The sequence below is a fragment of the Aulonocara stuartgranti genome, assembly GCF_965226115.1.
Source record: "Aulonocara stuartgranti genome assembly, chromosome: 10".
NCBI lineage: Eukaryota > Metazoa > Chordata > Actinopteri > Cichliformes > Cichlidae > Aulonocara > Aulonocara stuartgranti.
Window position 1 is genome coordinate 18,373,316 of NC_138946.1, and position 16,058 is coordinate 18,389,373.

Genomic DNA, 16,058 nt, shown 5'->3' on the forward strand with positions numbered 1-16,058 from the left:
TTACGGCAAGGCTGGGATGGTCAGTTTGGTAAAGTAAATCCGTTGGGCATCTTTCTTTGCCTTTAGACAACAATTCTGATGGCAAAAGAGCCAAACGGGACAGGCCAAAAAAAAAAAAAAAAAAAAGAGCTGAGCTGCGATATTTTGGACCAGCTGCAGTGAACCGATCAATGACAGGCTGACAGCTGAATAAAGACTGTTACAACAGTAAAGAGTAGATAAAATAAGGCATGCATGACCTTTCTGAAGTTGAAAAACTGTCATGTTTGCATGTACCCAAAGTAAAAAGAACTTAGTTTACAGGGATTTTAGACACTATGGCTTCTCATAAAAAGGAAGTTCCATCAGAAAGAAACTTGAAATCTCCTTTTTGCTTTGTCATGCCAATAACGGCCACTGACGAGAGCCTTTTTCTGTTGGACTTCAACAATCAATCACAGTAAAGCAATTGCAGGACCAAAGGTTTACCGGCAGAATATTGCATAGTAATGAAATGATAAATGGTATTCATTTCACCTGTCAGTGATTTTAATGTTGGACCTGATCAGTGTAAATCTCTGTGTGCATGCTTATCCATGCTCTATGCATCACTCTGCAGTGCCTAATTTAACTGTTAATGTGGGAAATGCGCGCCTATACAAACACACCTGTCAGTAATGAACATTAATCTATCCACAGATAATTTGTGCTTTGTCAGAACATTGGGGAACTGTACAAAAGAGTCACACATATGCACATCCAATTTATATTTATATCCACTAGAAGAAATGAACAGTATTAGATTACAAAATCTTATCAGTCCATAATTGAAGATGTCATGCTGCATTTGCCACAAAAATCTTGCTGTCCATAGACATTTTTCTTATATTTGTGGTTCGTGACTGATGTATGCTGTCACATACGCACAGCACACACAACAGTTACAAGTGTTAATCGTGTTAAATGACTGAAATGATTACAGTGACTGTGGAATTCCCTGGTGAAAATCAGTGTATAACAATCTGTGTTTCTGTTGTGCACTCCTTGAATTAAAACTAATATTAATTTGCAGCTAATCTTTCAAGTAATATAAAATCGATTTAAAGTCCAAATATAAAAACAACCCCAGACTGGAACACTGGTAAGTGATCTCAATTATAAGATGATGACATTTTGTGCAAGAAAACATCCCCTGCATGTTTAGAAAAGTGGTGTTCATCATTGACATTTACATTTGAAGTCTATAAGCCATCTGTGACAATCTGGTCACACGGGGCTGGTTGGGATATAACTGGAATATCAAAATAATTGATGTCCATCCAAGCTGAATAACTTATTTCTCCTTGTCAGTTGAAGTGCACAGTGACAGCGCTGGGCTGATGGACACACACCGAAGCCACATGGGAGCGCACAAAAGAATCCATGTGTACATGGTTTAGCTAGAAATACATTTCTGGTGTGCTGTGCATCGTGTACTTTTGACATGGTTTGACAGTTATATGAGACACAGTAAGCTCCCACAATCCCTTTGAGATATGTCTGCGAATTTGCCACGCAAGAGGCCTTTGTCCTTTGTCATCACCACTGACAAGGAATGGGAATGATCAGTAGTTGTTTCACCTCATGAGCACAAAAGTTGTCTTTCAAATCACCTCTGTAGGTGTCAGCAGATGAAATACTGGGCGAGCCAAAAATATGAAAAGTAGAAGGTGAAAGACAGTAAGACCTGGTGAAGCTCTGCCATGTTTATCTGGACATTTGTGTTGTTTTCGTTTCTTTTTGGGGGGCAAACGTCTTTGAAATAAGTACAACATCTCCAAGTAATGCACCTACTAGTGTCTTTGGTTCCCACTTTTTGTATAACTGATGATTATTCATGGAAAATGGTTATTAAGTTGAGCTTGCATGAAACAACTCTGCACTTTAAGTGAGCTGTTAAAGAATCCAGGAGTGAGGATTCTGTTGAGAGAACTAATCCCAACTTAACATGCATACATGAACATGGAGACTTAGTATAATCAACAATACCTAAAGCTTAGCGCAAAATGGAGAATAGTATGGAATGAACTGCATTTTAGATTAGATATGTGCAGGCAGAGCAGTACACCGTCTGACAGCGGGAGCCTGTGAGTCTGAGCTCAGGGCAAACAAAACCCTGATTTAAAAAAAGAGAAAAAAAAATATCTCAGCACACATTTGCAAATCGCCACAGGTGTTTGCAAATCTACCGTGGCACAACTCTAAAAGCGTAGCAAAAAAATTACGTGTAAAAAGACCTCCAACTGAAAGGGGCCTGTGTTGACACATTCCCTGCTCTGAATAGCAAATCCACTACAGATTTAGAGACTATTTTAACATTTAATTTAGATCTGATTGCACGCATGGGCTGAGATTCAGTTTCACATCTGTTTGCAGATATTTCTGCCAAAGAATGTCCCAACAACTTTCCAGCTAAAAACATGGATGAAAACAATTCAAATCAGCAGCTGGGGTAACATCAATGCATTGTCTTTTTCTTGTGCATCATTTCATTTCATTTATTTATTTTGCTTCACACATGGTACAGCAGTAATTCATTTCCCATACACAACCTTCCTTTCAATTAAAGTAACACTTTCCATGCATGAAAAGGAGCAGTAAGAAGAATAAATTCTTATTGACACCTGCCCCTTATCTGTGACAATACAAGTAGGCAACCAAAATTACACTCTGAGAATATTCTGCACATAACAAAACAAAACCAACAGAACAATATACTCAACAATGAGCAATACCACTAAATATCAAACTAAAAGGATCATTTTTTCTACAATTAAATTCTATTATTTTCAACTTCTTCATACTGGTTTATCATTTTATTCTTATAGCAGATTTTAAATTGAGAAACATTTATACAACACTTAAGATGATCATTGAGAGAATTCCAGTTTCTTATGCCTATGACTGTTGGACACATTTGCCTTTGTGTGGTTTGAGCAAACCGATGCTTAAAATAAAACTTCCTTCTGCCGTCCCCATTTTCTGAACACAATACAAATAAACTTTGTAACTTAAGAGGTAGTGTTTTATTTTTTGCACTAAACATAATAATTAATGTCTGTAATTTCACTATATCTTCTAGTTTTAATAATTTCGATTTTATAAACAAACTATTAGTGTGTTCTCTATATTTAACATTATGCATAATTCGAAGCGCTCTCTTCTGTAATAAATATAATAGTTTCATATTAGTCAAGTATGTATTCCCCCATACTTCAACACAATAACTCAGATAGGGTAGAAACAATGAAAAATATATTATTCTCATTGTCTTGTAATCTAATATATATCTTACATTACCCAGGATATAAATACTTTTAGCAATTTTTTTTTTATGTTCAATATGAGGTTTCCATGTTAACTTGTCATCCACTATTACACCCAGAAAACAGAATTCTGTCACTCTTTCAATTAATACTTTTCCTCCTTTACACAGTTTCCGAATATCATAAACTTTCAGCGATAACTTATTTACATCAAACCATTTTTTTATTTTTTTCATTTCAGTAACCATAATTTTAACCAATTCTTTCAAGTTTTCTCCGGAACAATAAAAATTTGTATCGTCTGCAAACAAAACAAAATGTAACATTTTTGACACATCACAAATGTCATTTATAAATAAATTAAAAAGTTTTGGTCCTAAAACAGAACCTTGAGGGACCCCACATTCTGTTTTCATTCTATCAGATGAATTGCCTAAACACTGTACATACTGAAACCTATTATCTAAATAACTGCTTAACCAGTTCAATACTATTCCTCTCACACCATAAGTACTTAACTTAGAAATCAACATGGAGTGTTGCAGAGTGTCAAAAGCTTTTTTTCAATCAATGAATACCCCTATAGAATATTTATTATTATGTGCTGCTGATGAAATGTCTTCAATAGTATTCACTAATCCTATTGCTGTTGATCTGTTCCGTCGAAATCCGTACTGACTTTCGCTTAACAGTTGATGTTTTTCAATGAAACTATCAAATCTTTGTGCAAAGAGTTTTTCAAGCACTTTAGAAAACTGTGATAGCAATGATACTGGTCTATAATTATTAAAACTATGACTGTCTCCTGATTTATAAAGGGGAGTAACTTTTGCCACTTTCATTCGGTCAGGAAATACACCCGTATAAAATGAGAGATTAAAAATTTAACAGAGAGGTTTGATTATACAATCCAAAGTCTTTTTTCCGATGACCATATCTAACCCATCACAGTCTCTCGATGTCTTGTTTTTAGATTTTGCTACAATAGCTATGATTTCTTTTTCAGTGATTTCCCCTAAAAACATAGACTGTACCACTCTGCTATCTCCTTTCCATTCGTCACTCCATTCTGAATCATCCTGTTTTCTAATTACGTTTGCCAGGTTAGGCCAAATATTTACAAAAAAGAATTAAATTAATTTACCACTTAATTCATATCACTTATGACCTTATTTTTCTTATTAAAGGTAAATTTAAAGATGTATATTTATTACCCAATATGTTTTTAAGATATTTCGCGTACCCTTAACATTATTTTTGTTTTTGTAAAATAATTTATTATAATACTCTTTCTTAGCCTTTCTGATCATCAATACTAACTTATTTTTTATAAACTTTATATTTCATTTCAGCAGGCTTTGTTCTAAGTTTTATATAATCTCTATACAGTTTATTTTTCTTTTTACATGCATTTTCTAATCCTTTTGTTATCCATGGTTTACCAGTAGTTTTCTTTTTCTTTTGCTTATATAATACCAGTGGACAGTGATTTTCATACAAAACCAGATAAGTATTTAAGAATGTCTCGTATGCAGCATTGACGTCATTTACATAAACCTCATTCCAATCTTCTTTCATAAGATCTTGCCTGAACTCATTTATTGCATCATCATTTCTAATTCTTATATATCTGTCCGCACACACTTCCTCCTTTCGTGTCATTTTATAATCTAAAGTAACAAAAATAGGTAAATGATCACTTATGTCATTTATGACAAGACCACTTATAATGTTGCTTTCCAAGCAATTAATGAAAATGTGATCAATTGAAGTAGCTGACTCTTCAGTTATTCTACTAGGTTTAGTAATCAGAGGGTAGAACCCTCTTCCAAATAATAACTCAATCTGATGATGTCTTATGATTGGACATTAAAAAAAAAAACAATATTATAATCCCTGCAAATACAGAATGTCTTATTTCCCTTTACCTTGCTCAATAAATCTTCTACTACATCTGTGAATGTTTCTATCAGTGTCCCAGGCCTCCTATACATACAAGTAACAATTATATTACTCTTTCTTTCCATTTCTATTTCTACTGTCACACACTCCACAGACATATATTCAACATGTTTACATTTCAAATCACTATCAACAAAAAGTGCCAAACCTCCTGCCTTCTTATTAGATCTATTTATATGATATAATTCATACCCATCAATGTGAAAGTCCCAACCCCGTTCCTCATCTACCCATGTTTCTGATAGTGCTATCACTTTAAACTTGCCTTTCAGATTATTCAAAAAAATCACTGATCAGAACAAAACTTTTATAGAGGCTTCTACAGTTGAAATGAATTAATGAAAATGTATTACCCAAGTCAACATTATCCCTAAATCGATTCTCATAATACTCGCATGTAACATTAATTGCATTAAGCACATTCCTTTCTGGATCTATATTATTTTCAAAATCATGTAATTTGTAATCCGAATCTTCAGTCATTGTGATTGGGTATTCTTTAAATGTCTGTAATCCTTATGACATAACATGTATTTCACAACGCATAATCAATCCCAGTTCCATATCCACCTGCAGCTTCACACTAATACTCTTCCAGTATACTGTCTCATACCTTGCCATTTTCCCCCTCTGACAGTTGGAAATAGTGTCTTTTATTGAATACGTTCGGCTAGTTGTTAGCAAACACATCATAACAGACCTTCTGCCGTCCGACTGCAACAGTGTAATCATCCCCCGTAGTTGTCCACAGAGATGGGCAGTAACGCGTTACTTGTAACGCGTTACTGTAATCTGATTACTTTTTACAAGTAACGAGTAAAGTAAGGGATTACTATTGCAAAATCGGTAATTAGATTACCGTTACTTTCCCGTAGGAACGCTGCGTTACTGCGTTACTAAAACCGTGATTTTTTTTGCGAGAATGTCTCATGACAGTGACGTAAGCAAGTGCGACGTTGGTGACAGCAGCTGTGTGCAGATCAACAATGGATAATATATCGAGTGCGGGAGAGAGTATGAGCGTGCAGCGTTTAAAGCGTGGAAGTACTGACCTTACTTTGAGTTTGATTCCATAAAAAGTGACAAAAACATTAGCGTCCATCGTGCGTGGGAAGAAAACTTCTTTTTACAGCGAAAAAAACCCCTAAACTTCCGAGCAAGCACCGAGTAGCTACGACGTGATGGGAAACTCACTGAGACACTCGCGCGGATTCTTCAACTGACCGCAGCACACCTACACCAGGGTAACCCTCCGCCTACCCTGCTCCTGCTTTACAGGTGAAAATAGAGCAAAAGGACCGCTGAGTCTTTGACTTTATTTATTTTCTGCTGTGTTTTACTTGCATCTGTTTGAAAGAGTGAGAGAAAACACAAAAAATATTTTATTTTATGTGCTGGAATGTGTAGAAAATAGGTTTAAATGTTAAACTAATTTATTCAAGTCAGAGAATGTTGCATATAATTAAATGTTTTGCTTGATGCATAAAGTTAAAAGATTAAAACTGATAAAACAAGTTTTAAAAAGAGACTTTTCCATTTGATTACATTTTGTATGATGGATTATGTAGAAAAAGTAGAATTGGGCTGAAAGATCTATCACTTTATCACCTCTTCAGGTTGTAAATCGTGTTTTTAAAAAGTAACTAAGTAACTAAGTAACTAAGTAATTAATTACTTTTGAAAATAAGTAATCAGTAAAGTAACGGGATTACTTTTTGGGGGGAGTAATCAGTAATTAGTTACTGATTACTTTTTTCAAGTAACTTGACCAACACTGGTTGTCCAAATCATGAAGATCCCTGATCATTACAACCTTGGCTTCTTCTGGTGTTCCGTTGAGCTTTATCATCACTTTGCAATTTCTTGTCCATGTTGCTTGGATTTTTTTTTCTTTACGCATGATACGGGCTTGTCTGGCAATATCGGCGTTCTTTTTTGTGAGATGTCCACTCCCTTTCAGTTGTCTAGACTGCCTCAGTAGCTCAATTTTGTGTTTTCGATTCACAAATTTTACTACTATTGCTGGAGGTGCGCTGGCATTCTTTCTGGGGAGGGTATAACACGCCGCGATGTTGTTGCTATGCAGGGGAAGTTTTTTATTCGCAAAAAACTCCACTACCTGACGGTCTAATGTTTGTTGCTCCTCCACCGGGGGCTCATCTCCGCCAGACCTCCTCCTCCTTAATCTCCTCCAAATCTTCTTCAATTTTTCTCATCGTTGCCATTTTCTCCTTTTTGTTTGTTTATGTTTTGTTTCAAGCAAAAGATATTTGACTTAGAATTAATCACACAACCTATTCTGAGACGCCAATCTGGCTGTAGCTATATCATTGAGATATAGCGACCGTACCATTCTTTGAATTGGGCAGGGGACTAGCCAGAAAAAAGCCAAAAAAAGACTTGGATGCCCCAAGAGCTGTGTCCACACTCCTGCCCTTCTACTCTGTCAAAACAGTGACTCTGCCATTTGTGATAAAACTTTGTCTGGGATGAGGCAATCAGCTGTGGGCAGAGGGTAGAAACCGTTTGTAATCTCTGTCTTCACAGCCAACAAGCACACCATGCTGGACCTGCTGAGATAGGGTCCTAGATCACTGAAGTGCATCCCATGTAGTAGTCAGTAACTGGTCAAGGTGGACAATGTTCAGTGCAAGACAAAACTCCATTATTAAAATAGTTTCAACAAGGGTCCTTTTGCATGGTGATCATCCTAAGTGACTAGTGACAACAATGGAAATGAGGATATATATAGTTTTGGTAATGGTTTTATTCCATTTTCTAGATGTACTGCAGAGTTGTCAGTACAGTGACTGACACTAAAAACTGAGCATTTGCAGGCAAACGTTTAGAAAGAGAAGATGACAGCTGAATTCATCATGCTCACATTTGAGGGTCAGGCTAGTGCTAAGAGAGCAGCAGTTATGGTGTTTGTGATGCGAGTCAACACATGATCGGAGAGCACATTTCTGCAAATGTATATCATAGAAATGACAGCGTCTCCTTATATCTTCCTCTACAGGTAATGTGTTTGTGGTGAGTCTGGCATTTGCTGACCTTGTGGTAGCCTTCTACCCCTACCCTCTGGTTCTCTACGCTCTTTTCCATGATGGATGGGCTCTGGGAAACACACAATGCATGGTAAGACCACAGAGCTTTCAGCTTGTTTCAGTTTACCACCACTACAGCAGCAATAAGCATACTCCCAGCACAGTCTGACAAAAACACTTCACTCTCTTTCTTTCTGTTCAGGTCAGTGGTTTCCTTATGGGGCTCAGTGTCATCGGTTCCATTTTCAACATCACTGGAATTGCGGTGAACAGATACTGCTATATCTGCCACTCATTCGCATACAGTCGGCTATACAGCTATCGCAACACTTTGATGTTTGTTGCCTTAATTTGGCTGCTCACCGTAGTGGCCATTGTCCCGAATTTCTTCGTTGGTTCCCTGCGTTATGACCCGCGAGTTTACTCCTGCACCTTCGCCCAGAATGTCAGCAGTTCCTACACAGTGGCAGTAGTGGTGGTTCACTTTCTGGTTCCCATTGCTGTGGTTACCTTTTGTTATTTACGCATTTGGGTACTTGTTATTCAGGTGAGTTTCCAGGCTCTCTACATTAATATTTACAGTCTCAAAAATTATATTAAAGCTTTTAGAACAAAGCAATACCACCAACAAAACCAGTAAATACAATACCAGCTGTAAATAATACAGAAACACCAAGAGTAGAATAGAAAAATGTGATGATTTTATGTTTAAACCCTGGATAATTGACCCATTACTTGCTGAGTGTACATTATAAATAGTTTCATGTACTGAAAGACTCATCACAGTCCATAAAATCCTTGGTTGACATTTAAATTTCAATTAATGATTAGAGCAATTTTTTTTTTTTTAATTAAAGCTACAAAAAACAAGGTTAGTGCGTATTTGTGTTTCTGTGTGGGTTAGTGAATGTACAGTCAATAAAAATACTGCGCCGAAATTTTTGTAATTTTGTTGCTGTAAACCACTGCATTAGACTTTAAATCAAACAGTCAAAATATGATTTAAATGTGACCTTCAGCTTGAATTCAAAATAGTTTAACAAAAGGACTGCATCAACTATTTATGAATCATAGCCATTTTTGTAGTCCCCCCCCAAAAAATAAATAAATAAATAAAAATAAAAATAAATAAATAAACCAGTTAAAAATCAACAATGTGACACATACTTAAATAGAATGATTGAAGAACTTCATAATATCTAACCGACTCAAGAAAGAGTTTGATGCAGCACTTCCAAACCGTGATCAAAATACACTGTCATAAATGTAAATACGGAGGGTTTACAGCAAAATGCAAACTACTTATTACACTCCAGAACAAGAATGCTAGATTAGACGGCCACAAAACATCTGCATAGAAAGGTTAACTTGTGCCAGAATAATAATAAGATGTATACTATTGAGAAGGAAAGGAAGCGCTCATGACCTGAAACATACCACAGTATGGTATAGAGATGTCTGGCAAAGAAATTGCATATTCTAAGTGGCCAAGTCGGTCACCTGATCTCAGCCCAATAGAGCAATAAAAATAATCCTTCCTTTTAAGATCATGTTAGTTTGTCCAGTTACTTTTGAGCCTCTGAAAATGGGGTACCTTGTATAAAATTGGCTGTAAATACTAATCTGTTAATGCAATATTTTTGTTACAGCCCTTTGAATAAAAGCTGGAAGTCTGCACTTCAAAAAGCTCACTTCATAAAAATGCATTCTCAGCAAAGAATTTTTCATTCACATCATTTACAATTATGTCCAATATGTTTTCTTCATGTCCAGGTGCGTCGTAAAGTGAAGACAGAAGAAAGCCCTCGCCTGAGACCGAGTGACTTGCGGAATTTCATCACCATGTTTGTGGTATTTGTGTTGTTTGCCATTTGCTGGGCTCCACTTAACCTGATTGGCTTGGCGGTGGCGATTGATCCGTCCCGCGTGGCTCCTCGTATCCCTGAGTGGCTTTTTGTAGTCAGCTACTTTATGGCCTACTTCAACAGCTGTCTGAACGCCATAATCTATGGCTTACTGAACCGAAATTTCAGGAATGAGTACAAACGCATTGTCACCTCCGTCTGGGTGACTCGGCTCTTCGTGACGGAGACTTCACGAGCCGTCACGGATGGAAGGAGCATGAGGAGCAAGCAATCGCCGCCTCCGCCGCTCAATAACAACGAGTCAGTCAGAGATCGCACAAACAAAGAATGAAGTCTGAATTCATGAGCCTATTAAATGCTAATTCCTGTTTTGTGTTACATCCAGGTAGTTGTGCAGCTAAAGAGTATTAAGTAATGAATGAAACTGAAAGACATGGCTTTGTTTTCTTGTAGTTTATCAAGATATGAAGAATTCTATCATTTAAACTCAGAGTTTTTACCAGTGATAGGTTTTAATAACTGTGATTTGCGTCAATGGAGCAAACCCTTTAGAGATTATATCTGACAGCTAAGCCATGTATTGCAGTTTCATGTTGTTATTACTCTAACAATCTGAATGACACATTACTAAAATGTGATATCCTTTAATGTCTGCTGCTGTAGACTTTAAGACATAATTCACCAAACTGGGTGGCAATGGTAACCACACACTTGTCTTTAGTAACTTCAGAAGCCTCAAATCGTAAAACTCGCCTCACCTGAACGTCAGATTAGTACAAGAGGAAATGATGTCTCACTGTTGATAATATACAGTATAATATCAGTTTGATAGAGTTTTATATGGTGAAAGTGCTAAGCCTAAATGCTGCAGTAGCATAATACTTAATACTGCCTGGTTTGACTTTCTTGCACTGCGAACAACAGGAAACAAAATCTTAGTAATAAACATGACAAATTAATTCAGGTGATGGATGGCACAAAACAAGTTGAGAGAAAAACTAGCATCAAACCATGTAATATGTGCTAATTGACATATCTGTTTTATTTTAGTGCACATGATGTAGCTTGTGGAGGATACCTGTGTGTCTGCTGATGCTGCTCAACCAATCAGTCACTCAACAAATAAGCTATGCTTCATATCTGCTATAGTTGGTGTGATATGGCTATCTAGGCTTCTTGTAATACCGAAGAAAAGACCCAAACATATACTTGTAAATTAGAGAAATTTCTATAAGTTCTATAAATGTGAAATAAAACTTATTTAAAAAAATTACATAAGGTGACCAGAAATGGTCATTTTGCATCATAATCAGTTTTGATACTACAGGTATTATGTTATAGTGAACCTTTTGTACTTTTGCTAAGGTAGAAACTCGGTACACACAGCATTAAATCCATCTGAATCTACAGAAATAAAAGTGCAATGCAATAACTTATTCAGTTTCATCAAATATCCAAGTGCAGCAAATGGACAGTTCCCTGTGGACACTTTCCTATGCAATTCAAAACACACTGTGCGCTCCAATCCAAGTTCTCCAACATAAGTTGCATCTGAAAACAGTATTAAGTTAACTCAGCTAGTTCCTAACCTTAGCACGTCCATATTTCAAGAAGATGTCATGGTATATTTCTGATTTGCCGCACTGCTGCTCTCTAGACCGCATAATAACAAAAAGACTGAGACACACAACAAGTTCATGAAGCTGTTCTCCTTTCACTGCTAAAGCCCTGCGAATGCAGCAAGCAGTTTAGACTGGGCTCAGGTTCCTCTGCCTCCTACATCATATGCTGTGCAGTACGATGTAGTGGTGATATGTTTATTTATGCTGAAATACTTATGCAAAGCTTTAGCTTTTCATTTAATAGGTAATTTAGTATCTTTGTTTATTAATGCTGTTCGTGATAATTTTTTATTTAAAAAAAAAAGCTGAATTCACCATGGATACACGTCGATGCTTTCATTGTGGAAAGTAAAACAAAGAGAAGCAATGAGAGTACATTAGTGAAATGTAAGGAGCGGGTCACTTGCTTGTATTAAATTTGACAGGAGGATGACACTCATTGCCTCTTATCAGTAAACAGTGTTTTATACATCGTAGATGTCCGAGTAAGTTCTGTTCATATCCGTTTTCCCATCTCAGGGTGCCTACTGAACATTTTTCTTGTGATATGTTTTGTTGTCCAAAACATTTGCAGTTCATTAGCTACCTTACGAGGGAGTCCGAAGACATTTCAAAGGGATATTTTGTAAATTAGTGTTAGTGTTGTTTTTACCTGTGCTATGATGTTATCAGAGATGTATTAAAATGTGTTTTTTATGTATATTTGAAACTCAACAACCCCATATAATAACTATATTATTGGATTACTTTTATCATCTCTTCCCATTAACCCCATTATAGTGCATCTAAAACAACCTCTAAGGTAACTGACACGAACATTGCATCACTAAAAAATTCTAAGAATGGTGAAATAAGATGTGCATTAAAATGTAACAGATTTGTTTTTCTGCTTTTCTCTGACATTTAAATGCACTGTTGGTGCACATTCATGTGTTCCTATACAGGCTGACGTGTGCAAAGCCAGACGCTCACAGATGCCGAGCTCAAAGTTATACCACAAAGACAGAAGTGTAAACCTAACAGACAGAGAGGGAATATTTCAAAGCAAACACTGAAATATGTGGTGCAGAAAAGGGAAGGCGGGGAAGAATAGTAGTGGTTTATTATTTTGTGTTTGAAAGGAAAACATATGGAGGGACTGTGCGGCTTCTTTGGGAACAGAGGAATTGGGAAGGTCACTTCCCCATCAGGGAAGCAGAAGTGGTGCCCAGGTCACTGGAGGGAAGAGAAAGTTGTAAAAACAACAACTAGAAAGGCGATGCTGGTATTGACAGAGAAAACTAATCTGGAGAGTGTTTTAGATGCACTTGGAGGGAGCTAAAGACTTCAGTTCAAACCAAAGAAATGGATGTAGGTGAAGGGGGTTATGTGCACATACACTTTATCATGATGTTGCTGGGGGACATTTTTAGAATACCTTCAGTCCCTAAAGTTTTTCTTTTTGTTTTTTCTTCAATTTAAAACTACTGCCTTATAGTTAATACAATCGTGTCAAACTTTTAAATATTATACGGCAAGTGCCATAGTGTCTATTAATAATGAACCCATTCAGCAAACCTGGTTTGCCTCCATACTGCTTCTTTTTATGTATTCAGGACAGCTGTCTTTAGAAAGTTTTCTCTGCAGCATTGCACATAAGTTCATATGCAGACCTCAGGCAGGAGACTAAATTGCTGAAACACAAGAACAAGTGTTATCTTTTTTTTTTTTTCCTTTGTGTCTTTGTCTTGTATACACTAGGGCAAAATTATGTAGCTTTGTTCATTTATGTTCCCTGCGCTCGCAGTGTGGGCCTATTTCTCCATGCCACCAAATATTACACATTCCTTGATAAATTAATGGTTTGCTGTAATTAAAATGCTGTTTTCCATCACCTACAGCACACCCTCACCAGCTTTACTTTTAAAACCAGCCACCATACTGCAGTTTCTCATCGGGCTTTACCACATGGCAGCAAGGTGATTCATCAATCCTCTTAAATCATGTAAATTGTAAGATGAGTTTTTACATTGGCATGGTAACAGATAACTATCTTGAATGCACAGCTATTCCTAGAGGTCCTTATATTAAAGGCATCCTACTTTTTGATCACCATGCTGGACTGTGTTTGCACCAGGTGAGATGCTGCAGCAAAGGGATAAATTGGTGCGTTCCAGCAGAAGTTATCAGTGCGATTGTGCTACGTGTAATTGTAGATGAATCAAAACAACATTTTAAATTCTGAGTCACACAACTTTGGAATTGAAAAAGCTATTTTCGGCTTACTTATGAATGATTTACATACAATTTTACCTCAAAAAGTGAATACGCAAAGTAAACAGTGACGATCGTCACTCTGTTTTTCATTGGAAGATTAAAGCCAAGGTTTCTGTGTGCAACTAATCACTTTGAGTGCAGTGCTAAATGAGATGACACACACTGTCTGTCTGTCAGTATGGTGTTGGAGTCTCTCTCACACCTTCCCCAAATACTGTACGCAATATTAACGCACTATTGACTTTCTAGTAAAAGAGGAATGTCCTAATCATTTTAAATGATCATTTCCACATTGTGATCTGTAGCGTGAGCCCAGGTGCCAGTTTGCATTTGAAAAAGCGAATACCCATTTGGCAGTGTAAACACATTCATCATTCATTCGCTTTACATCTTTCAACAGATGGGTTTCCAAATTACAGGCTACTACACAGATCACAAGATATTCCCAAATTATAACTTGATGAAGTCAAAATTTCATAAAATTAAATGAATCAGAGAGAAACACTCATATGGTGAATACACTTATTAAAGCCGTTACTCGTTAAGCCTTCATAGCCTTTTAATGACTGCCGTGCAGCAGGTTGGCAAGCAAATATTAAAAAAGGTATCCACGAAATCTGAGCTACAAGCCTACATGACACATTATGCCTCATATAAAGTTTTTATTGATTGAGGGATATTGGCACATGATGAACACGTTAACCCTGAGATGTCACTGTTCCTGTCTTTTATTTTGATCTGCACAAATTTCACAGCATTCGGTTTTGCATGTGTGTGAGTGCGTGTCTGTGTGTCACTAATAGATTATTTAAGAGCATGACAACACCAGCCGAAAAGGATGAAAGACTGCTCAAATTACAAGCAAAGCACTTTCTCGAAGAGGAAAATAAAATGATAGGCCTTGGGAACATAACTGAATGCACTTACAGTATCCTGTAAAGGACATAAAAAAATCAAACCACAGAAAGGGAGAGAGAAAAAAACCTTGTGTATGCACCTTTTGTACTGTTTACATATAAGAAACCCTATATGTGTCATTTACAACTGTGACTACGACAACAATAATTAAATATTTGCAAAGCACAAGTGCTTTTCAACTGATTAACTTTTACGCTCAGTGGCCACTTAATCGTCTGCAGCTCATTAGACACTTTTCGTTTGTCTGCTGCCTGCAGTGATGAACTCAATCATCTAAATCTTTTCAGTCTTACAAAAGAAGTTGTGCTCATGCTGACCAGGTGCTGCAAAAGATGGAGAATTTATAAACAGTTTGTAACTATTTAAATGTGGCAACTGACTGTGTATCTTAATGTCCTAAATGGCTTTTGTGAAATTTTTTTAAAATGCTTTATTACTTTTTTTTGGTGTGAAACGCCACCAGATTAAGCAGGACAGTTGCTATGTTACATTTCAGGTGTGTAGCCACTTGACTACTTGTGTCATGATAAATGTTTTCTGTTCCAGAGGCTGTGTGAATGTGCATGCTTGTCTGATGTTATTTATGACTGACACTAATTGGCATGAATTCACAAATGGGGGCAGGATGCCCAGAGGTCTGAGTCTGAGTAACCAAAGGGAAATCTGTGGAATGTAACGAAATTTAAAATTTCATCACAAAAAAAAAGAAAAAGGAAAAAAAAAAAAGACAATGTTGTGATACTGAGTCTGCTTAAAATGAACTGTGTGTAAAAAGAAAAAAAAAACAACCCATGAATTATATGTACAATTCTCCTAAAACACAATGTTATGGAAAATAAAATTCATATATCATGCTTTGTTGGATTTAGTCATTGATGTGTTGTTATTTATTTTTTTTAAATCGGCATATTTTAGAAAAGTGCTTCCCAGCACTTTGTTCAATTCAATTCAATTTTATTTTATTTATATAGCACCAAATCACAACAAAAGTTGCCTCTTGTTCCATATAATATTTCAGCATGCAGCTAAAAAGGTTTCTTAAAAGCCTGAATTGACTAAAAAATGACTCATCTCTGTGTAGATGTGTGATTATGAACTTTTTAA

The 16,058-nt window shown here is 36.5% G+C and overlaps 1 protein-coding gene across 1 annotated transcript in view; it reads left to right on the forward strand.

Annotated features, from left to right (window-relative positions):
• The window catches only part of mtnr1bb (melatonin receptor 1Bb), a 72,124-nt gene extending 56,371 nt beyond the window's left edge, over window positions 1-15,753 (forward strand). The window contains exons 2-4 of the mRNA XM_082548695.1: window positions 8,266-8,384; window positions 8,496-8,840; window positions 10,067-15,753. Of these exons, the coding sequence (XP_082404821.1) occupies window positions 8,266-8,384; window positions 8,496-8,840; window positions 10,067-10,489 (887 nt within the window). The 3' untranslated portion in view covers window positions 10,490-15,753. The remainder of the gene's footprint in view (window positions 1-8,265; window positions 8,385-8,495; window positions 8,841-10,066) is intronic.
• Window positions 15,754-16,058: the final 305 nt, after the last annotated feature.